The sequence below is a fragment of the Entelurus aequoreus genome, linkage group LG09 (genome assembly GCF_033978785.1).
Source record: "Entelurus aequoreus isolate RoL-2023_Sb linkage group LG09, RoL_Eaeq_v1.1, whole genome shotgun sequence".
NCBI classification, from domain to species: domain Eukaryota; kingdom Metazoa; phylum Chordata; class Actinopteri; order Syngnathiformes; family Syngnathidae; genus Entelurus; species Entelurus aequoreus.
Window position 1 is genome coordinate 15,282,271 of NC_084739.1, and position 24,406 is coordinate 15,306,676.

Consider the following 24,406-nt stretch of genomic DNA (forward strand, 5'->3'; position numbering starts at 1 on the left):
TGCTGGCTTCCAACAGCTGCTGAATATATGTACAGATTATGGTTTAAAATATGATGTGAAATATAATGCCAAAAAGAGTGTCATCATGATATGTAGAACAAGAGAGGACAAGGACCTCTCTTTTCCTTCATTCTATTTGTCAGGACAGGTGCTGAGTGTGTGTGATAAAACTAAGTATCTGGGGCACATCATTACTGATCTATTGGGTGATGATGATGACCTATACAGACAGCGGCGTATGCTGTATGCCCAAGCCAACATGCTGAGAAAGAAATTGTATTATTGTACATATGATGTAAAGATAAACTTATTCAGAGCCTATTGCACCCCCCTGTATACTGCCCCCCTGTGGGTAAAGTATAAGCAGAAAAGCATAGAGAAACTGCAGGTTGCTTATAATGACTGTATGAGGCTTCTCCTGGGAATTCCAAGAAGATCCAGTGCAAGCCAGATGTTTGTTAGTGTTGGGGTGCCCACTTTTTCAGCGGTGCTACGCAACATTATGTATAAGTTTATGTGTAGGGTATCTGAGTCTGAAAATGACATAATCTCTGTGTTAACGAACTCTGGCCGCAGTTCTGTTAAGCACTCATCTGGACTGTGGAATCATTGGCACACATGTTTGTATGTCAGAAACTGACATTTGGGTTTTATGTTTTTATTATTTTTATGTTTTATTGTTTTGTTTTTTAATGTATTGTATTCTGTTTTTATATGTTTAAATGGATCTTAAGTTCTGCAATAAAGATTGATGATGAGGATGAACCACATCAAATAATGTGGCAGACCAAACAAAATGATATGGCAGGCCACATAAATATGGCGAACTACATAAAAGGATGTGGCGGACCACATAAATGATATGGTGGGCCACACAAAATAATGTGGCAGACCACATGAAATGACGTGGCGGGTAACATAAAAAAAATGTGGCTTACCACTAGATATGTCCGATAATGGCTTTTTTACCGATATCCGATATTCCGATATTGTCCAACTCTTAATTACCGATACCGATATATACAGTCGTCGAATTAACACATTATTATGCCTAATTTTGTTGTGATGCCCCGTAGCGTCCCGGAAGAGTTAGTACTGCAAGGGATTCTGGGTATTTGTTCTGTTGTGTTTATGTTGTGTTGCGGTGCGGATGCTCTCCCGAAATGTGTTTGTCATTCTTGTTTGGTGTGGGTTCACAGTGTGGCGCATATTTGTGACAGTGTTAAAGTTGTTTATACGGTCACCCTCAGTGTGACCTGTATGGCTGTTGACCAAGTATGCCTCGCATTAATTCGTGATGAGAACAGCCGGTAGATATTATGTGACTCGGACGGCACGCACGCAAAGGGAAATGCCTTTAAGGTTTATTGGCACTCTGTACCTCTCCCTACGTCCGTGTACACAGCGGGGTTTTAAAACGTCATACATTTTACTTTTAGAAACCGATATCGCTAATTATGAAACCGATACAGATAATTTCCGATATTACATTTGAAAGCAATATCGGCAGCCCGATATTATCGGACATCCCTACTTACCACATAATTTATTTGACCTGCAAAAGCCTAGAAATATTGTGCATCAATAAATCACTTGATCTTTCTTGCTAAACACATTTGTTATTTCAATTTTGACAAAAAAAGTACTGGATGCAATACACATTTTCTAAACTTTAATGTAATCTGATCAACATATTCCAATCCTTTCTTTTTAAATATCTGCTTGTAAACTTGATTTATGATTTCAAAGCAAATTATCAATCAATTTGTTAGGAACAATATCATATATGACTAGGAAATTGTGTAATAATAACACATTTACTGTATATTCATATACATTCACTTTTACAAGGGGCCCTCTTAGAAAACGAGTTTGACAACCTTGCCTCCTGTTTTGTTTACCTTCAGCAAAAAATTATTTAAAAAATTGCACGATAATGCTGCATGATGATGAACGTGGAAAAAACATGCACACCACAGACGTACCTGAATCTCACTGGGGCCTAGAGCCTTGATGAACTTGTCCAGTTTGCTTCTAATGTCATGTATTGTTGGTTGGCTCCTGATAGCAGGGGATCCTTCCAGGCCTTCACTTAAACGCTTCTCCAGCTTGGCAAAGGCCTCCAGGAACATATAAACAGACATGGCCACGGCACTGGTGGGAACCTGGTGAGGGTTATCACAAAAACAAGGCGTCAGACTGACCGAGGGAGCCAACGCGACGAGAGCGCATCTCCGCACCTTAGCGAGCAACACCAGTGTGATGCCAGGCCACAGTGGAAGACAGTACATGGAGTGAGGCATCATGGGATACAGCCCTTCCTTGTGGGCCACTTCTAAAAACACCCTTCGGGGTGTGGCGGGGTCAGGGGTAGGAACGTCCACAGCGTGCAGGCTGTCTTCTGCCATCTGAACACACATTTGATTCAATTCACACACAATCTGCTTCATGTTATGTGTATTTATGTCTTAGAAATACAACAAATGCAATTCTAGAAAGGCACTCGGAAAGCGCAGACTATCTCCCGATTGCTAAGAAGCATTTTTTTTAAATCCTAAATCCAGACGGTAATCCGTATCACCCCCAAAATTAGCAGCAGCAGTTTTTATGGATCTAACTAAAGCATTTGACACAATTAATCACAATATTTTAATCAAAAAACTAGAACGATATGGCATCAGAGGGTTAGTCTTAAACTGGATAAGAAGTTATCTAACGAACAGGAAACAATACGTGAAGCTAGGCGAACACACGTCTACAACGCTAAATATATCCTGTGGTGTACCTCAGGGATCAATATTAGGACCTAAATTATTCAATCTCTATATAAATGACATTTGTAAAGTTACAAAAGATTTAAAGTTAGTATTATTTGCGGATGATACAACAGCGTTTTGTTCAGGAGAGAACACACAGGAGATAATACAAATAATAACAGAAGAAATTAACAAATTAAAAAGATGGTTTGACAAAAATAGATTATCGTTGAATCTCAGTAAAACTAAAATAATGCTATTTGGTAATAGTAGTAGAGAAACACAAATACAAATAGACGGAATAGAAATTGAAAGAGTAAATGAAACCACATTTCTAGGTATAATGATTGATGATAAATTGAACTGGAAATCACACATAAAAAATATACAACATAAAGTTGCAAGAAACACGTCAATAATGAATAAAGCAAAATATGTTCTAGACAAAAAATCACTTCATATTCTCTACTGCTCACTAGTGTTACCATATCTGAGCTACTGTGTAGAAATATGGGGAAATAATTACAAAAGTACACTTCATTCATTAACGGTGTTCCAAAAAAGATCAGTTAGAATAATACATAATGTTGGATATAGAGAACATACAAATCCTTTATTTATTGAATCAAAGATACTGAAATTCCACGACATAGTGAATTTGCAAACAGCTAAAATTATGCACAAAGCAAACTATAACCTGCTACCCAAGAATATACAACAATTCTTCTCAAAAAAAGAGGAGAAATATAATCTTAGAGAAAAACGTAATTTAAAACATTTGTACGCACGTACAACACTTAAGACCTTCAGTATATCAGTATGTGGAATTAAATTATGGAATGGATTAAGCAAAGCCATCAAACAATGTACTAATATGATCCACTTCAAGAAACTCTTCAAACTTAAAGTGTTTACAAAGTACAAAGAAGAAGAACCATGATAAACATTCTCAATTGATTTCATCCATTCATTCATTCATTCTTAAAGTAATCTTACTTATCTCATCATATGAAATATGACTTACTTCACCAATTATTATTATTAAATTATTACTATTATTTATGTATTTATTTTTATTGTGATTACCTATGGAGTTTATTGTGAATAAATTGAGAACAGGAAGTGAACAAAAAAGTTTCAGCAACTGTTATGTAAAGAAAAGGGGTAGGATTAAATAAGCTCTGCTTCTTCCTACTCCTTTTCAAACATGTTGAAAAGAGAAACTGGAAATTGTGATGTATCATGTTGTATGTTTGCATGTTCGAAATAAACTCAAACTCTAAAATCTAAGCACTTGTTCCCTTCCTGAAAGTTTCATCAAAATCCGCTCATAACTTTTTGAACTTTGTTACAAAAAATATTTAATAACTAACTACCCAATGACGACATAACCTCTTTGTAGAGGTCATTAATGCAGGGAATTTTGTACGGTACCGTATTTTTCAGAGTATAAGTCGCACCGGCCGAAAATGCATAATAAAGAAGGAAAATAACATATATAAGTCGCACTGGAGTATAAGTCGCATTTTTGGGGACATTTAATTTATTTGATAAAACCCAACACCAAGAATAGACATTTGAAAGGCAATTTAAAATAAATAAAGAATAGTGAACAACAGGCTGAATAAGTGGACGTTATATGACGCATAAATAACCAACTGAGAACGTGCCTGGTATGTTAACGTAACATATTATGGTAAGAGTCATTCAAATAACTATAACATATAGAACATGCTATACGTTTACCAAACAATCTGTCACTCCTAATCGCTAAATCCCATGAAATCTTATACGTCTAGTCTCTTACGTGAATGAGCTAAATAATATTATTTGATATTTTACGGTAATGTGTTAATAATTTCACACATAAATCGCTCCTGAGTATAAGTCGCACCCCCGGCCAAACTATGAAAAAAACTGACTTATAGTCTGAAAAATACGGTATATTCTGACGAACTTGCAGTCTCAGGGCATTCAATCGATCACAACCGTGACTGATTGTATTAGAAAACATTCCACCTCTCATCCGAGCAGGCTTCACCAGTTCATGCTTATAGACGTATTGGTCAAAACCAAAATCCTGTATTTTTTTTTTAATGTATTATTTTTTTAAATGAAGTTTTCCCCACTTACTGCCAATAATTCTCACTCTGAGCCAGGAAAAGGTTGTTTAGAAAGGACAAACAACCTACCTTTTGCTTTATTGTGAGGAGGGAAAAGCAAGCCCAAATAAGCAACCACACCTTAAAAAACAAGCCCAAAGTTGCTTATAATAAGTGGACATTGCAACACTAGCGAATATGACTGTACTACTGCAAGGCAGAAGATGGTGACGGTGGAGGACATTTTCCTGAAAGTTTCATGAAAATCCACCCATAACTTTAAGTTATGTTGCTAACTAACTGACTGACTAACTAACCGACGGCATGATTACATAATGGATACCCACCTGAATGTCTGGATCCAAAAACTCAAACACAGAAGCGTCTTGTCTCACTTGTTTTTCTGCCAGAACACAAATTTCAAGATGAACACAAAGCACATTTTATGCAGCTTTGTAAACATTTCAACAGATTTAAACTTTTTATTTAAAGGGTATTTTAAAAGTTAGCATTTTTAAAACATGAAATTTTTTTAAAGTCACTTTTTTATTTTATTTAGGAACATCATTTAATTATAATCAATATTGATGAATTACTGTATATGGGTGTTAAGATGGTGTTTTTGTGTTATTATCTATTACTCATTTTTAGTTTTTCATTGCGTTCTTGAAATGGCGCCACTGAAACGGCAGCTGGTTTGACAAGCTCTGTGCTCTTTTGTGTTCTTTAATGTTTCAATCTTGTTATTTCACCTTTTGGTTTAAACTCTTTCGGGACCACGCAACGAAAAGTGGCACTTTTGTGATTTTTGCGCTACTTTTAATACTTTTTTGTGGATTTTTTTAAATCTGCGCTGCAACCACATACCGTGAATTCCCCCTTATACTTTCCTACTTATAATAAATAATAAACCCCTATACAATATCCTACCCTAATACCCTACTGTGCAATATTACCCTTCGAGTGCAATACATCCGACACTGACTGTTATTTATTACTCCGGTACTCTTGACTTGTTCTGTTTCTTGTACAGTATTTTGTATTTGTATAGTGTTTTGTACATTGTACAGGATTGCTTATTATTTTTATTGGATAGAAGTCTGTTTATTTCAATTCTTAGTTTTATCTTTATTACCTCTTGTGTAATTAATTTTTATCCCATATTTGTTCCCACTACCGCACCTTAAATTGGAGTCCTTAATCTCGTTATATGCAAATATAATGACAATAAAGTTTATTCTAGTCTATTCTATTCTATTCTTGTGCATTGTGAGATGTATACAAGTCAATCCAATACATCCTATCCTTGTGTTATTACATTACTGAACTAATTTCATCCAATTGTGGTGGTATGTTCCACATAAGGGGCTACAACAGAAGTTACTAGGCAGTACACAAATACAATGTTTTAATCAAATACTAAGAGAATTAAAAGTTTTAAAAAAAAGTTGATTAATTCATGTTAGATGTTGTGTTTCCCATTTAATTTTTGTTTATTTTACGCACTTCGCCCAGAATCTCAAGCATTTTTAAATCGAGAGAAAGACACATTTTATAGAAAAGAATCACTGGAGAATCTTGCCGTTTTGTATCATAAAAAACGATTAAAATTACCGTATTTTTCGGAGTATAAGTCGCTCCGGAGTATAAGTCGCACCGGCCAAAAATGCATAATAAAGAAGGAAAAAAACATATATAAGTCGCACTGGAGTATAAGTCGCATTTTTTGGGGAAATTTATTTGATAAAACCATACTTGCCAACCTTGAGACCTCCGATTTCGGGAGGTGGGTGGGGCGTGGTCGGGGTTGGGGCGGGGGCGTGGTTAAGAGAGGAGGAGTATATTTACAGCTAGAATTCACCAAGTCAAGTATTTCATATATACAGGTATATATATATATATATATATATATATATATATATATATATATATATATATATATATATATATATATATATATATATATATTAATTCTAGCTATATATATATTAATTCTAGCTATATATATATATATATATATATATATATATATATATATATATATATATATTTATTTTATTATATATATATATATATATATATATATATATATATATATATATATATATATATATACATATATATATATATATATATATATATATATATATATATATATATATATATATATATATATATATATATATATATATATATATATATATATATATATATATATATAAAAGAAATACTTCAATTTCAGTGTTCATTTATTTACACATATACACACACATAACGACACTCATCTACTCATTGTTGTACTTGAAAGTACAATGCTTTGCAGCCAGAAGCACAGCCTTTGAAGGAGCATAGGTGTGGGCAGCATCTGTGAAATTTATTTTGCAGGAAAGGAGTGAGTTAAGGGCTGAATTGTCCATCCTCGTTCTATTCTCTGTCACTATTTTTAAAAGTAGAAATAACACTAATTTCACTGTGTAACGTTGTTTTTTTAAAAATCATGTTTTATTAAATTAATTATTAGTTTAATTAAAATCAAAACTTCGAACGTCATCCTTTATGCTTTCATGCTATTTACATACAGACTTATATGCTGTTAAATGTAAATTTAGCACATTTAAACGATCAACTACAAGTTAGCGCAACAGTCTGACGTCACCTGGTATGCCCATTGGCGCCACCTTGTGGTGCAGATAGCACACGACGCTTCAGAGTTCACGGGGAGGTCCTGTACTGCTGAAAGCCATCCAGCCGTAGATGTTATAGACTTAGACTTCCTTTTTATTGTCATTCAAATTTGATCTTTACAGTACAGATAAGAACAAAATTTCGTTACATAAGCTCATGGTAGTGCAGGATAAAAAAAGCAATAAGGTGCATATATAAATAAATAAATAGGTTACTGTACAGATAATATATTGCACTTTTTCACATGCATCCACGTTTATGGATGTATGTTGTATTGTCTTTTTTTCACGTTTTATAACGTGATTGGGCAGGCAATGCATGCTGTTTATATAGTGGGAAAGCGGACGTGAAAACAGGCTGTCCTCACTCAGGTCCGCATGGAGCTGGAGGGGGCGTGGCCTCCAGCTCCGCCTGAAAATCGGGAGATTTTCGGGAGAAGATTTGTCCCGGGAAGTTTTCGGGAGAGGCGCTGAATTTCGGGAGTCTCCCGGGAGGGTTGGCAAGTATGGATAAAACCCAACACCAAGAATAGACATTTGAAAGGCAATTTAAAATAAATAAAGAATAGTGAACAACAGGCTGAATAAGTGTACGTTATATGACGCATAAATAACCAACTGAGAACGTGCCTGGTATGTTAATGTAACATAAGAGTCAATCAAATAACTAGAACATGCTATACGTTTACCAAACAATCTGTCACTCCTAATCGCTAAATCCGATTACATCTTATACGTCTAGTCTCTTACGTGAATGAGCTAAATAATATTATTTGATATTTTACGGTAATGTGTTAATAATTTCACACATAAGTCGCTCCTGAGTATAAGTCGCACCCCCGGTCAAACTATGAAAAAAACTGCAATTTACAGTCCGAAAAATACGGTAGAGTTACGAGAAAAAAAAACGGATTTTCAGATTAATTGCGATTCTAATTTTTGTAACGATTCTTAATCGATTCAAAAAATAAAAAATGTATTTAAAAGAAAATATATATATATGCTATTATTATTATCTATTTATTTTTCAATCCAGCCACCCAGGCAAATAATATTGTTGATGTAGATGCCCGTATTTACTGTACAGGTTTACTTTGTTTTGGATACTTCTCTTGTGATGTATAAGGTTTTCATAAATACATACACTACCGTTCAAAAGTTTGGGGTCACATTGAAATGTCCTTATTTTTGAAGGAAAAGCACTGTACTTTTCAATGAAGATAACTTTAAATTAGTCTTAACTTTAAAGAAATACACTCTATACATTGCTAAAGTGTGGCGAATGACTATTCTAGCTGCAAATGTCTGGTTTTTGGTGCAATATCTACATAGGTGTATAGAGGCCCATTTCCAGCAACTATCACTCCGGTGTTCTAATGGTACAATGTGTTTGCTCATTGGCTCAGAAGGCTAATTGATGATTAGAAAACCCTTGTGCAATCATGTTCACACATCTGAAAACAGTTTAGCTCGTTACAGAAGCTACAAAACTGACCTTCCTTTGAGCAGGTTAAGTTTCTGGAGCATCACATTTGTGGGGTCAATTAAACGCTCAAAATGGCCAGAAAAAGAGAACTTTCATCTGAAACTCGACAGTCTATTGTTGTTCTTAGAAATGAAGGCTATTCCACAAAATTGTTTGGGTGACCCCAAACTTTTGAACGGTAGTGTAGTTTAATAAGCCTTATTTGTATTTGACTTTATTAAATGTTTGGAAAGCATTTTATTAAGCAAAACCGGTTTTCTTTTGAGTACTATAGAAATTGATCAGATATGTTTATCCATTTCATGGAGGAATGTAGTTAATCATTGAACTGGCACCCAATGTTATTAAATAAAGTATTGAGTTTGAATCGAGAATCGATTCTGAATTGAATCGTTACCCCCAAGAATCAAATTGAATGGAATCGTGTGGTGCCCAAAGATTCACAGCCCTAATCAAAATATTCAAACACTTACCTGAACTACTGGAGTTTGTAGGCGAAGGCTGGGGCGTGTAGAAGCTCTCTGGACCGGAGCCGCTCGTACTTTCAACATCCTTCACAATAACAATTACAAGTAACATTGTTAAAACAAACAAAGGAGATGATTTCAAAGAAAGGCGGATAATTAGCGCCCCATTACCTCAGATCCACGGTCATCTAGGTCCATGTTGCTAGGATACATATTCTGTGCCATGATGATGAGGGCCAAGAGGTCTGAAGTGGCAAGTGTGCTGGCATTGCGACTGCAGAAGAAAAAACAAAGAAAATGTCTGTGCTACACTGCAAAAACTGAAATCTAAGTAAGATAAATATCTCAAATAAGGGTGATATTTGCTTATTTTCTGTCTGATAAGATAATTCTTCTCACTAAGCAGATTTTATGTTAGAGTGTTTTACTTGTTTTAAGGGTTTTGGTCCTAAATGATCTCAGTAAGATATTACAGCTTGTTGCTGAGATTTGATGACCTATATTGAGTAAAACATGCTTGAAACTAGAATATCAACTGTTGCAAAGCTGTGTCATCAACACTCACAAGTATAAAACTACTTTTTTAAAGTAATAATTTCTTACTTCAAGCATGAAATACAAAAATCATGACTTTGACACAATTGTGTCTCATAATTAAAACGGATGACGGCCAAATGGACTTTGCGGTTTTATTTTCAATGAAACAATAGAAAATACGTACTCATATAGTAGTACAGTTGGCACAGTACAGCAAACTGACAGTTAATATTTAAAAATTTAACATGTGACATTTCTAACAATTTTGAACAGAAATAGTTCATGCACATTCAGATAAATGCTTCAAAATTACAATTAAAAAAAATTTGGCCGGGGGCCGGGCTGTATATATGCGCACTAATTGACTGAAAGAGCACGCACTTGGCACGATGATGTCATGTTATCGATGGAAAAATGCATTTTTAGACAATATGATTTGCCTGAGCGGCTAGTAGACCTCGAGAGTAACAAGCGGTTGCCTTTCCATTAAGAACAATAAATTAGTTTTTAGTATAAGTTTGCTGGTTTCAAGAAATGTAATGCCGAGCGCATATCATTATGTCAAGATAATGGCACTAGCATTTACTTCATTTAAAAACATTTTTCAACATATTGAGCAAAAAGGTCTCATTTTTTTTATTTCTACCAAGAAAAGTGCACTTGTTATTAGTGAGAATATTCTTATTTTAAGGTATTTTTGGGTTCATTGAAGTTAGCTAATTTTACTTGTTTTGGAAAGTCTTGACAAGCCAAATTTTCTTGTTCTATTGGCAGATAATTTTGCTTAGTTCAAATAAAATACCCCTCATTTTTGTATTTTTTTTTCTTGTTTTTGAACACTGACTTTTTGCACTGTATATGTAGGAAGACACAAAAGCAAACGTGGAACTACTTTAGAGGCCGCACCTGGAATAGAAGGCCAACAGTTTGGTGTGCACCAAGATGAAGGCATGCTGCACTTCCTCTCCAGCTCTCTCAACACTGCTGTTAAGCTGTTGGACTAAACGCCGCTCCAGGAACTCGATGCACTGCTCACACAGCGTGGGGTGGATCAGCCTCTCCACCGCCTGGCAGGGCAAGACGCACACATATAGACAAGTAGCATCAATTAGTTGATTTTTTTACTCACAAGGTGTGGCCTTGAGTGTTATTCATCATAAAAATGGGACCCATAACCTCCCTGCTTGGCACTCAGCAACAAAGGGTTGGAGTTGGGGGTTAAATCACCAAAATGATTCCCGGGCGCGGCGCCGCTGCTGCCCACTGCTCCCCAAGGGGATGGGTCAAATGCAGAGGACAAATTTCACCACATCTAGTGTGTGTGTGACAATCATTGGTACTTTAATCTTTAATATTAATCTTAATTTATAAGCATTAAATACATTTTATATATACATATGTATGAAGCAATTTAACAACTACTAAATGTTGCTGCCATCTAGTGGTTGAAACTGCACTAATAAATGACATCGCACAACAATTACAAGACAGTGATGCTTAGTTTCTAATATAATACATACAGTATAATGCAGATTGGGTTTTTTTACCTTGAAAAATGAATCCATTTTTAGTTCATTCTAATATGGAAACATTGAAAGTATAGACATGTTTTTTCCCTCCCTCTGTGGTTCTATTACAATAAAAAAACAGATGTATAAAAAAGGCATCGTTATTTACAATATGTACAGTAGACAAATGTGCAAAAATATGAGGTAGATGAAAGAATAAGAGGTAGAATTAACTTAAAGCAGTGGTTCTTAACCTTGTTGGAGGTACCGAACCCAACCAGTTTCATATGCGCATTCACCGAACCTTCCTTTAGTGAAAAATAAGATGTTTTTTTTTTTCAAATTCAAGAAAAAGTCATATGTTTTTTTTACTGGTGCACAAAATTAACCGTGCATGAACATCACCTTATTCAAAGAACAAAACCAACACAGTGCATGAACTCACAACAAATTACACACCTTACACACATTACCATGAATTGATTGACGTGGACCCCGACTTAAACAAGTTGAAAAACTTATTCGGGTCTTACCATTTAGTGGTCAATTGTACGGAAGATGTACTGTACTGTGTAAACTGTACCGTTTCATATAATGTATAATGTTTCTTTGCAATCTACTAGTAAAAGTTTCAATCGATCAATCAAACAACCTGCAAATCAGATGGAAAATTAGAGGGAACATTGTTTGGGGGTCATCCATAATTCGTCGATAGGGAGAAGTTTTTATTTACACGATAAGTCGGATGTGTCTTTACCTCCGTGGCGGAGACTCCACTGAACCCCTGAGGCCGACTCACCGAACCCCGAGGGTTCGATCGAACCCAGGTTAAGAACCACTGACTTAAAGGGTCTGTTTGCAACTTGTTCACGGTTACATTTTTCAAAGCAAAATATTAGGGCTGTGAATCTTTGGGTGTCCAATGATTCGATTCAATATCGATTCTTGGGATCACGATTCGATTCAAAATAGATTTTTTTTTTTCAATTCAACACGATTCTCGATTCAAAAACGATTTTTTTTCCTATTCAAAATGATTCTCTATTCATTCAATACATAGGATTTCAGCAGGATCTACCCCAGTCTGCTGACATGCAAGCAGAGTAGTAGATTTTTGTAAAAAGCTGTTATAATTGTAAAGGACAATGTTTTATCAACTGATTGCAATAATGTACATTTGTTTTAACTATTAAATGAACCAAAAATATGACTTATTTTATCTTTGTGAAAATATTGGACACAGTGTGTTGTCAAGCTTATGAGATGCGATGCAAGTGTAAGCCACTGTGACACTATTGTTCTTTTTTTCAATTTTTTATAAATGTCTAATGATAATGTCAATGAGGGATTTTTAATCACTGCTATGTTGAAATTGATTAATATTGATACTGTTGTTGATAATATTCATTTTTGTTTCACTACTTTTGGTTTGTTCTGTGTCGTGTTTGTGTCTCCTCTCAATTGTTCTGTTTATTGCAGTTCTGAGTATTGCTGGGTCGGGTTTGGTTTTGGAATTGGATTGCATTGTTATGGTACTGCTGTGTATTTTTTTGTTAGATTGATTAATAAAAAAAATAAAAAAATAAAAAATATATTTTCAATTAATAAATTAAAAATTAAAAATCGATTTTAAAAAAATGACAATCGATTCTGAATCGCACAACGTGAGAATCGCGATTCGAATTCGAATCGATTTTTTCCCACACCCCTACACAATATATAACAAGTACACCATTAGCTAGCTTGTGTTACCGTTAGTGGTTTAACACAACACATTTGTGTTAAAACAGTCTATATTTTTCTAAATTACAAAGTTTGTGTATTACATTTTTTTACCGCCACGTATAAAATAATTGGTGTTTTCGGCTGTCACTCACCCGGTCTCGTCAATACGTATGCGCAGGGAACGCGTGCACACATACAAACGCAGTCGAAGAGAAGCAACGAACAATTTGCAGTCATGTTGTTGTTATGATAGAACATACATTCAATGACAGCTAACACCAACTATCCAAATCGCTATTATTAGCTAACAACACCTAAAGCTAATGCGCGTGCATGTGTTACATACGCACGTAGTTACATACAAGAAGCTGGAAGAGGGCAGGATATACTCATACTTGCCAACCCTTCCGATTTTTCCGGGAGACTCACGAATTTCAGTGCCCCTCCCGAAAATCTCCCGGGGCAACCATTCTCCCGAATTTCTCCCGATTTCCACCCGGACAACAATATTGGGGGCGTGCCTTAAAGGCACTGCCTTTAACGTACTATATCACCTGAAACCTTTTTAACAATGGTCTTTACTCGAAGATGTCAAGAAATGCTGACACGTTGTATGTTCTTTTAACTGGTTTAATGATAACGCAAGGCATACTTGGTCAACAGCCATACAGGTCACACTGAGGGTGGCCGTATAAACAACTTTAACACCGTTACTAATATGCGCCACACTGTGATCCCACACCAAACAAGAATGACAAACACATTTCGGGAGAACATCCGCACCGTAACACAACACAAACACAACAGAACAAATACCCAGAATCCCTTGCAGCACTAACTCTTCCGGGACGCAACAATAACATCTACGGCTTTTGGAGCTCAGTCCACAACTGCACACACAACAAGAAGGAGACGAAGCAGAAGAACGAAGAAGAGACATGGCGACGACGAGTAAGAAGAAGAAATACGCTTGCAAGTTCCCAACTGCGCCCAAGACCCAACCTCCGGGCTGATGATTTTAGGTTGTCCTGAAGAATTTGGAGGTATTCCTCCTTTTTCATTGTCCCATTTACTCTCTGTAAAGAACCAGTTCCATTGGCAGCAAAACAGGCCCAGAGCATAATACTACCACCACCATGCTTGACGGTAGGCTTGGTGTTCCTGGGATTAAAGGCCTCACCTTTTCTCCTCCAAACATTTTGCTGGGTATTGTGGCCAAACAGCTCAATTTTTGTTTCATCTGACCACAGAACTTTCCTCCAGAAGGTCTTATCTTTGTCCATGTGATGTGTATGTGTATGTAAACTTTTGATTGCGACTGTATATATATACATAGATAGATAGATAGACATACCGGCCCCCAGACACATTTTTTTCTCTAAATGTGGCCCCCCTGAGTCCAAATAATCGCCCAGGCCTGCTCTAGACATCTGTGTAAACCAGGGGTCGGCAACCCGCGGCTCTAGAGCCGCATGCGGCTCTTTAGCGCCGCCCTAGTGGCTCTCTGGAGCTTTTTCAAAAATGTATGAAAAATGGAAAAAGATGATGGGAAAAAAATATATTTTTTGTTTTAGTATTGTTACTGTAGGAGGACAAACATGACACTAATTGTTATAAATCACACTGTTTGTATTAAACATGCTTCACTGATTCGAGTATTTGGCGAGCGCCGTTTTGTCCTACTAATTTTGGCGGTCCTTGAACTCACCTTAGTTTGTTTACATGTATAACTTTCTCCGACTTTCTAGGACGTGTTTTATGCCACTACTTTTTCTGTCTCATTTTGCCCACCAAACCTTTAACGTTGTGCATGATTGCACAGAGGTGAGTTTTGTTGATGTTATTGACTTGTGTGGAGTGCTAATCAGACATATTTGATCACTGCATGACTGCAAGCTAATCGATGCTAACATGCTATTTAGGCTAGCTATATGTACATATTGCATCATTATGCCTCATTTGTGGCTATATTTGAGCTCATTTAGCTTCCTTTAAGTCCTCTTAATTCTATTTATATCTCATGACAAACTATCCGTATGTAATATGGCTTCTAATTTGTTGCGGCTCAAGACAGATTTGTTTTTGTATTTTTGGTCCTATATGGCTCTTTCAACATTTTGGGTTGCCGACCCCTGGTGTAAACATTACCAACAGCCCTGTTAATGAATGAATAATTACGTGTTCAAGCACAAACTTACATCATTCTGGCAATATCAGCTATTAAAGAGGTTCCTGCCTTATGTTGCACTTTGGGCTGTATAGGATTAGGGGGTTAGAGTGTTTGTATTTTAACTGGCACAATTTGATAAGGTACACAAATGGACCTGGACTGAAGAGTACAGGAAAGTCTCTCAAAAATGTACATCCCCAGCGACAGGTATAGTACTATTTTAGGTACATGCTGGTACCTCTATTTTTCAGTGTAGAGAACCTAACTTGCAACTGCACCTTAGAACCATTACAACCTCCACCTACCTCCACTAAGAAGCTCTGGTCGTTCTCTCTGAGGTGGCTGTAGGTGTCCAGCAGGCCCTGCAGGTGTTTCCACAGACGGCCTCTTTGCTCCGTGTCTTGTGGGCGCAGCCTGGACATCAACACAACACACGATGGTACACACGGATGTCAGGTGGCAGTCCACAGTGCGTGTCGCCTTTCCGCTCTTACTCCCTCCTGAGCAGGCCGCCGCTGAGGGTGACCATGCCGAAGAGCACCTCGATCATCTTCTTGGTCACGTACATCTTCCTCCTCAGATCATCCTCTTCCTCCTCCCCGTCACCGTTCACAGCGATGTAGAGACAATCGTCAAACTGAAGGGGGACACAAAATGTGAGCTTCCAAAGAGGATGAAACTCTGCTCCGAACAACCCAGTGCAAACTTAACTTTAAGAAAATAGACTCTATTTAGTAGGAGTGTCCTGATCGGATATTGATAACGGATATTGGTCTGATATCAACAACAAAAAAACAAGCATCGGATGATATCGGCTTGCATGTAAACTCTCAAGTGTTTACTTGTGCACAGCTGTTAACATCTAAATGTCCTCCAATAAACACACAAGGTTGGTCTTTTGTTCTATTTTAGACAAGTCATTTACAAAAGGTAAATATGGTAGGCTACAGGCTACTAGGAGCTAGCAGCTACGTAACAGCTAAGCACAGAATAGCACAAAAGCTAGACATATGTAATAAGTATCCTTCATTGAACAATATTGCAGTCTAAAATATTTGTCAATGTAAACAAGCATCAAATAATTATTATTACACACACAAAGACTCAAAGTCAGAAGCGTATTCGAAAGTATCCAGTAACAAACGTGTCCGCATCATTCAACCTACTGCGTCATGCCCTTTGTCAGAAAAATTGTATGTAAATTATCAAAAAAACTTTCCGTTCTCTGAGTTCCCAATGAACAGACAAGAGGCTGTCTTTGTTCCACCAAGCAAAGGCTTGGAAAATTCCATTGTTTATGATGGGAGGAGACGGGAGGGGTTTATCTATTGTCATCGAAAACCTGCTCAAGCTGAATCCAGGACTAGTCCAAGCACGTGGCATCTTTTTCTTTTGTGTTAATGTGACCGAAAACAATGACTGTTTACATACTCCCCATTCCTTTGGAAGCAGATGTTGTCGTGTAAACAGGGAGTGTCCAAATAAAGGAGGAGACGTAAACCTTTTTCGTCAGAGCGTGGGTGACACTGTAAGAGGTTACAGGTCGACTGCGTCTCTCCTCAATTGAGTCCAAATTGAATTCTGCCTCGGGTTGATTCTTTGCTTCTTGTCTTGTTTAATAGATGTCATCAGTGTTTGAACCTGACACCCTTAATTTAATGAATTATCATGACTAGTAAGGTTAGCCAAACACAAATTAACGCTCCTCTTTAAAAACAAAAAACTGTTATAAGTTCTGGGTTTTCATACCTTCCACAGTGGAACCTCGATTTACAAAATATTTTGCAAACTTTTCGATTTACAAACGTTCAGATCCAGTCAAATATGCCTCCGTGTGCGAACCATGTCGTTGTGTATGAATGTTTCATTCGTTCATTCATTGTGTGTCCCGCCTGCAGGCAAAAAGCAGGGCGCAGCATTTTTTGAGAGGCGGAGCCCTCCACGTCACTTGCTGCGCAGTACACTACACTACTTGTGTCTTTTCACCTTTTGACAAGTTTTGTCCATTTTGCTAACCCGATACGAGTCCCCAAAAGTCAACAGACCAGCATGGGAAGAAGGAGAGAATTGCTGTGGTGTTAAAGAAAGACTATTTACGAGGAGTACATTACTGGTGCTCACAAGTTTAGAAGAGTCGACAAAGCAAGCTTCGCACCACAGCAAGTTTTAATTGTGATGAGAACAGACTTTTCTGGAAAAAGATGCCAAAGCAGACTTACTTCACAGCGGAGGATAAGAGTTACCTTTCGGCGGCACCTCTTTTAAGCACACCGATCCTTCCCTTCTCTCTTTCTGTCTGTCTGCTCCTTTCCCGTCAACTCCTCCGTCGCCAATGTTAATGTAAGTGGATTTAACTTGTTTAAATGTTCATTAATGTAGGATTATAATTGTTAAAGTTAAAGATTGTTGCGAGTTCTGATTGTTTGTGAGGGTACCAAAGGGACTTCCGTGTGTGCGCTCGGTGCTCACAAGTTTAGAAGAGTCGACAAAGCAGGCTTCGCACCACAGCAAGTTTTAATTGTGATGAGACCAGACTTTTCTGGAAAAATATGCCAAAGCAGACTTATTTCACAGCGGAAGAGAAGAGTTACCTTTCGGCGGCACCTCTTTGAAGCACACTGATCCCTCCCTTCTCTCTTTCTGTCTGTCTGCTCCTTTCCCGCCAACTCCTCCGTCGCCAATGTTAATGTAAGTGGATTTAACTTGTTTAAATGTTTATTATTGTAGGATTATATTTGTTAAAGTTAAAGATTGTTGTGAGTTCTGATCGTTTGTGAGGGCACCAAAGGGACTGCGCTCGTGTGGCAGAGCAGCACATACAGACGACAGCACCTTGTTGTTTTGGTTAGTTATTCAGTCCTTTATTTTGTGCTCAAATTGTACAAACCTTCACTAAAATATGGGCTTTTGGCGAGTCCGGAACCTATTATTCATATTTAAATAGTTTTCTATGGAGAAACTTTCAAAATATACACTTTTTTTATTTACAAACTTATGTTCAAGAACGGGGTCTTTGAGCAATTTCACTTGATCAAACTTTTTCCAACATTCCACACTGACAAAATAATAAAAGAATGTACTGTGACTCCTGCTGATATAGTATCAGAATTAATATCGGTATTGGCCAACATTCAAGGCTCCAATATCGCATCAGAGAGTATAAAGTCGTATCAGGACACCCCTATTATTTATGTAAAATATATAATGGAACACACAAATGGACCCGACTGAACTTCATTAATTAACCGTTTACAATTGCATCGACTGTAATGAGATTCATAGTAGAGGGATGTGATAATATTTAAAAAATGGTGAAAATATTAGAAACAGCTCTCATTAGTACAGGTGTCTCTAAAAAGGTGACCTATGAGTGCATTCATTCTAAACCTTATACATAATTTTGTACTTTTTGATTTAGTGCAGCCATCATAGCAAATATATGAGCAGAAATGATGCATTCAAGTGCATCACTTGGCATGGTTCCTCAACGAGCATCACATGACCAACCTGATGCGTCATTGTGAGGGGATGGATTTAGGCTACAGAGAGGGTTTGTATGTGAAAATAATGTATGCACTTAGGGGTTAAAGTACATGTAAATGGAAATTTTGGCAGGTTTTATTTTGAAGGGCAGCTCCTATACCTGGTGGAGCACATAGATGTGGTTGTTCTCCGTGGTGAAGCAGGTATAGCTGTCCCCAAGCCTGTCCACCATGGAGCTGCAGGAGATGATGATGGGGGCAAACAAGGTGCTGATGCTGTCTTCAAAGGCTGGCAGCTACAAAATAATACAAAACATTTGATTATAATTACATTTTATTGTGGATCTCTCGCTGACTCTCACCCCCTGGCCTTCTTCCTGAGACGCGCCATACTGCTCCTGGATGTTTTGCTGGAACTCTGGGTCGGTCCAGTGGAAGAGGACCTCGGCGCTCTCAGTGCTGATGAGCAAGGCCTTCATTTGGACACGCTGGCGTCCTCTTTTGCAATAACTCTACAGCTCTGTAAGCATCATGCTGTAAAAAAAAAAACAATAACACACAAAATAACTTTGCAGCTTCTATTTTTAAAAGACAACATTTTGCATGTTTGTTTGACTGCGTGGCTTCCTTCAAAGACATGCACCTGGGGATAGGTTGATTGGCAACACCAAGTTGAGCCCTAGTGTGTGAATGTGTGTGTGAATGTTGTCTGTCTATCTGTGTTGGCCCCGCGATGAGGTGGTGACTTGTCCCGGGTGTACGCCGCCTTCCGCCCGCATGCAGCTGAGATAGGCTCCAGCACCCCCCCGTGACCCCAAAAGGGACAAGCGGTAGAAAATGGATGGATGGATATTATGCACTGAATAAACACAAATTAAAAATGAAGCAGCAAATTGATTAAAGCACACAACTAAGTCACTTCCAAGATTTTGGACAGTATATTATGCAAGTGTACCTAATGAAGAGTCAGTCCGCTAGTGGTGGGCGATAATGCACATTTAAGTAAATATAGGGGTAATCATTTTGCAGGAATGTTGAATAATTTGGAGTTTTTGCTTTAAATTTGCTGATCACGATTTTAATCAGAATAGAACACAGGATTAAAAACTTTTGGCAAAAATAAAATATTTGATTGAACATACTAGGGCTGTGAATCTTTGGGTGTCCCACGATTCGATTCAATATCGATTCTTGGGGTCACGATTCGATTCAAAATCTTTTTTTTTTTTTTTCAATTCAACACGATTCTCGATTCAAAAACGCTTTTTTCCCGATTCAAAACGATTCTCTATTCATTCAATAAATAGGATTTCAGCAGGATCTACCCCAGTCTGCTGACATGCAAGCAGAGTAGTAGATTTTTGTAAAAAGCTTTTATAATTGTAAAGGACAATGTTTTATCAACTGATTGCAATAATAACTATTAAATGAACCAAAAATATGACTTATTTTATCTTTGTGAAAATATTGGACACAGTGTGTTGTCAAGCTTATGAGATGCGATGCAAGTGTAAGCCACTGTGACACTATTGTTCATATTTAATTTTTTAAATAAATGTCTAATGATAATGTCAATGAGGGATTTTTAATCACTGCTATGTTGAAATTGTAACTAATATTGATACTGTTGTTGATAATATTCATTTTTGTTTCACTACTTTTGGTTTGTTTTGTGTCGTGTTCGTGTCTCCTCTCAATTGCTCTGTTTATTGCAGTTCTGAGTGTTGCTGGGTCGGGTTTGGTTTTGGAATTGGATTGCATTGTTATGGTATTGCTGTGTATTGTTTTGTTGGATTGATTAATTTAAAAAAATTAATTAAAAATAAATAATAATAATTAAAAATAAAAAATAAAATAAAAATCGTTTTAAAAAAAAAATGAGAATCGATTCTGAATCGCACAACGTGAGAATCGCGATTCGAATTCGAATAGATTTTTTCCCACACCCCTAGAACATACCTATTGGTGAACAATTTACCAACATACTTAAATAAATCATTTATTTATTCATAACATACCTACAAAAATATAAAAAAAAGTTACAATTAAAATGTATGAATTTATTCTCTATAAATACATGAGCAAAATAGAGTCAATACTGCAAAAATAACAGCAAAAATTACCGTTAGCTCTTTAATGGCTTCCCCTGAGATTGTAAACAATACAACAGTATATAAATACAATAATATCGGCAAAGTTACGAGCAACAAAAACAAGTAAACAGATATTTGTAAAAAAAAAAAAATTAAAATATCTTGAGTATTTGTGATGCTACCCTTGGTATCGATATGCTCGATAGGACCGATATTTGGGTCGATCTGCCCATCCACACTGCATTGTGTACGTGTACCTAATGAAGTGTCCTTCGAGGGAAGAGTCATACGGCTGTGGTTTGCAGGTAAATATTAAAAAAATAAATAGTATTTATACAATGGAACACAAAAATACAATATTTAACAATATACATATTGATTGTATTCCTATTTCTCGACTCGATCCCCATTCTCTTGGCGCACTAGAAAAAGTTATCGCCTCAAACTCAAACTTCCCGCAAGCGTAAATATTTTTTTTACGACGTCAAAACAACTTACTTTGTGTTGTAAAGTCCTGCTGATGTCGACGTTAATGTCAATCAGCTGTCTTTTGCTTGTTCTTAAAGCTCCAGGTAGTTTGTGTACATGTTTGAGGAGGACGGCTCTTCCTTCTGCATTTCAGCCGTGTCACATCTTCCGCGTCATGTGACCACCAAACAGGCTTATCAGTATTAATGCGCGCGTAGAAGAAACACCGTTATTTCTTATCCCAATGGCCTCTTGTGCTGCGCAATGAAGTCATGTGCTGCCTTCAGTGCAACACATGACCACTGACTTACGCACAAACCTTGGTGTTTGGAGAATGTCAGCATGATGGTGGGGATTCGTAGAATTAAAATATGAATGCTTTTGTGCTCAATGTTTTAGCTGCATTTCTTGGAAGAGGCAACATAGAATGAATTTATAGTATTGTAGTGTACAGCAGGAGCTAATGTATATATCTCCACTAATAATTATTGCACTTCATGGTAATTGTACTTTTTATATGTTCAAAAGGGTTAGTGTAAAAGTTAATTAGCAAGGGTGCAAAAGGGTTGCATCATTGCGTTTGAACTGCCAACATAATATATTTTCAAACCAATACAGTATTATTGTATGCCTTTTGAACTTTAATTTACATTTATTAATTGCATTTTAGAACATTGAAAAGTAACTTCATAAAAAAAAAAACCTCCATTATGATAAGGATATAACAATTTTAAATATAACCTATATGTTTTATTTAGGCTTTTTTATAGCTTTATATATATATTTTTAAATTAAAAACTATCAATAACACTTTTTAGTGTTGACAAAAAAAAAAATCCACAATTTTTTTTATTTTTTTAAATATTTTTTTTTATTTTTTTTAATCAATCCAACAAAACAATACACAGCAATACCATAACAATGCAATCCAATTCCAAAACCAAACCCGACCCAGCAACACTCAGAACTGCAATAAACAGAGCAATTGAGAGGAGACACAAACACGACACAGAACAAACCAAAAGTAGTGAAACAAAAATGATTATCAACAACAGTATCAATATTAGTTACAATTTCAACATAGCAGTGATTAAAAATCCCTCATTGACATCATCATTAGACATTTATAAAAATAAAAATAAAAGAACAATAGTGTCACAGTGGCTTACACTTGCATCGCATCTCATAAGCTTGACAACCCACTGTGTCCAATATTTTTACAAAGATAAAATAAGTCATATTTTTGGTTCATTTAATAGTTAAAACAAATTTACATTATTGCAATCAGTTGATAAAACATTGTCCTTTACAATTATAAAAGCTTTTTACAAAACTCTACTACTCTGCTTGCATGTCTGCAGACTGGGGTAGAGCCTGCTTAAATCCTATGTATTGAATGAATAGAGAATCGTTTTGAATCGGGGAAAAAACTCGTTTTTGAATCGAGAATCGTGTTGAATTGAAAAAAAAAAAAATCGATTTTGAATCGAATCGTGACCCCAAGAATCGATATTGAATCGAATCCTGGGACACCCAAAGATTCACAGCCCTAGTATACATATATCTAAACATATTCGCTATCAAACAATTGTAAATTGTCGGTAAACCTTAATACATTTTTTCAGGCTGAACAGTTCCATACAAGCCACTTGATTTTGTTGTTGTGTTTTCTGTTAGTTATCCCTCGTTTATTGCTGTTAATTGGTACTGGATATAAATGCGATTAATTTATTCCCGCATTAATTATAAATCAAATATTTTTCTAGTGAGAGCATAAAAAAACTTTCTAAATAAGTTTTTCAAATAACACCTCTTAGTCAACTTTACACTCTTCTAATCCAATCTGATTGATTTGCCTCCTCTAGTGGCCAATACTACTATAATAATGATTTTTTTTGTTTATGTAGTCATTTTTATGCTTGAAAATGCTTAATTAAGTACCAAAAAATTGTAAAATTCGTTACGTTCTGTCAATCTGAGACCCTGAAATGCAGAGACAACAGGCGTAGCACAGGTAAACATACATTTAATGTCAAAAACACAAAGGAATAGTGCAGCAGGGAAGTGCACTTGCAGGAAACATAATCACAAGCAATGAGCAAGTCTCGACTCAGAAGTAAGGCGGACATATAAACCCTTCGATCACTAATCAGAGGCAGGCAAGTCTCCTGATCACTAATCAGAGGCAGGTGAGTACAATCTGCACTCAGTGGCAGGACAGGAAGTGGAAACTAAAAATAAGAGCGCTGGACAGGAGCCCTTTGAGACACTTGTGATTTAGGGCTATATAAATAAACATTGATTGATTGATTGAACTAAACACAAACGTAGGAAAAAAAACATACATAAATTGCAGGTTATGACAGAAAATGCTTTAATATAAATATATATTTACACTGAACAAAAATATAAACATTTTTGTTTTTGTTCCCATTTTTCATGAGAATCTAAAATGTTTACTTTATACTTAAAATACCTATTCTTTTCAAATATTGTTCACAAATCTGTCTGAATCTGTGTTAGTGAGCATTTCTTCTTTGCCAAGATAAGCCAAGGGTGTTAGCCTTTAAGAGGAAATGCAGTCACAGTTTAAAGAAAATGTCTCCCCAAGTGAGCCAATTTTTATTCATTCATTATTCTTTGTGATGCATTTTCTGTAAAATGCTTTTAGCGTTTTGGGTAATATTTGGGGGGGGGGGGATCCTAAATTGGCGTTATGGCACCACCTGCTGCTTTGGCATGCCATTGACAGCCTGCAAATGTGTTTTCCATGTGAGAAAAAAAAATGTTATAATATTTTGGAACCTGGAGGCAGGGGAAAATTGTCAAAACAAATCAAACACAACAACACAGTGATTATAAAACACCGGTAGGTCTAAACCCAGCATGTCTGCTTCCAAATGTTCTTTCTCGTTTTGCATGCCTACA

The 24,406-nt window shown here is 36.4% G+C and overlaps 1 protein-coding gene across 1 annotated transcript in view; it reads right to left on the reverse strand.

Annotated features, from left to right (window-relative positions):
* The window catches only part of hps1 (HPS1 biogenesis of lysosomal organelles complex 3 subunit 1), a 31,845-nt gene extending 10,173 nt beyond the window's left edge, over window positions 1-21,672 (reverse strand). The window contains 11 exon segments of the mRNA XM_062057618.1: window positions 1,986-2,165; window positions 2,241-2,408; window positions 5,206-5,261; window positions 9,502-9,580; window positions 9,667-9,769; window positions 10,939-11,099; window positions 15,741-15,849; window positions 15,930-16,072; window positions 19,079-19,213; window positions 19,280-19,451; window positions 21,509-21,672. Coding sequence (XP_061913602.1) covers window positions 1,986-2,165; window positions 2,241-2,408; window positions 5,206-5,261; window positions 9,502-9,580; window positions 9,667-9,769; window positions 10,939-11,099; window positions 15,741-15,849; window positions 15,930-16,072; window positions 19,079-19,213; window positions 19,280-19,396 — 1,251 coding nt within the window. The 5' untranslated portion in view covers window positions 19,397-19,451; window positions 21,509-21,672.
* Between the last annotated feature and the right edge of the window lie 2,734 nt (window positions 21,673-24,406).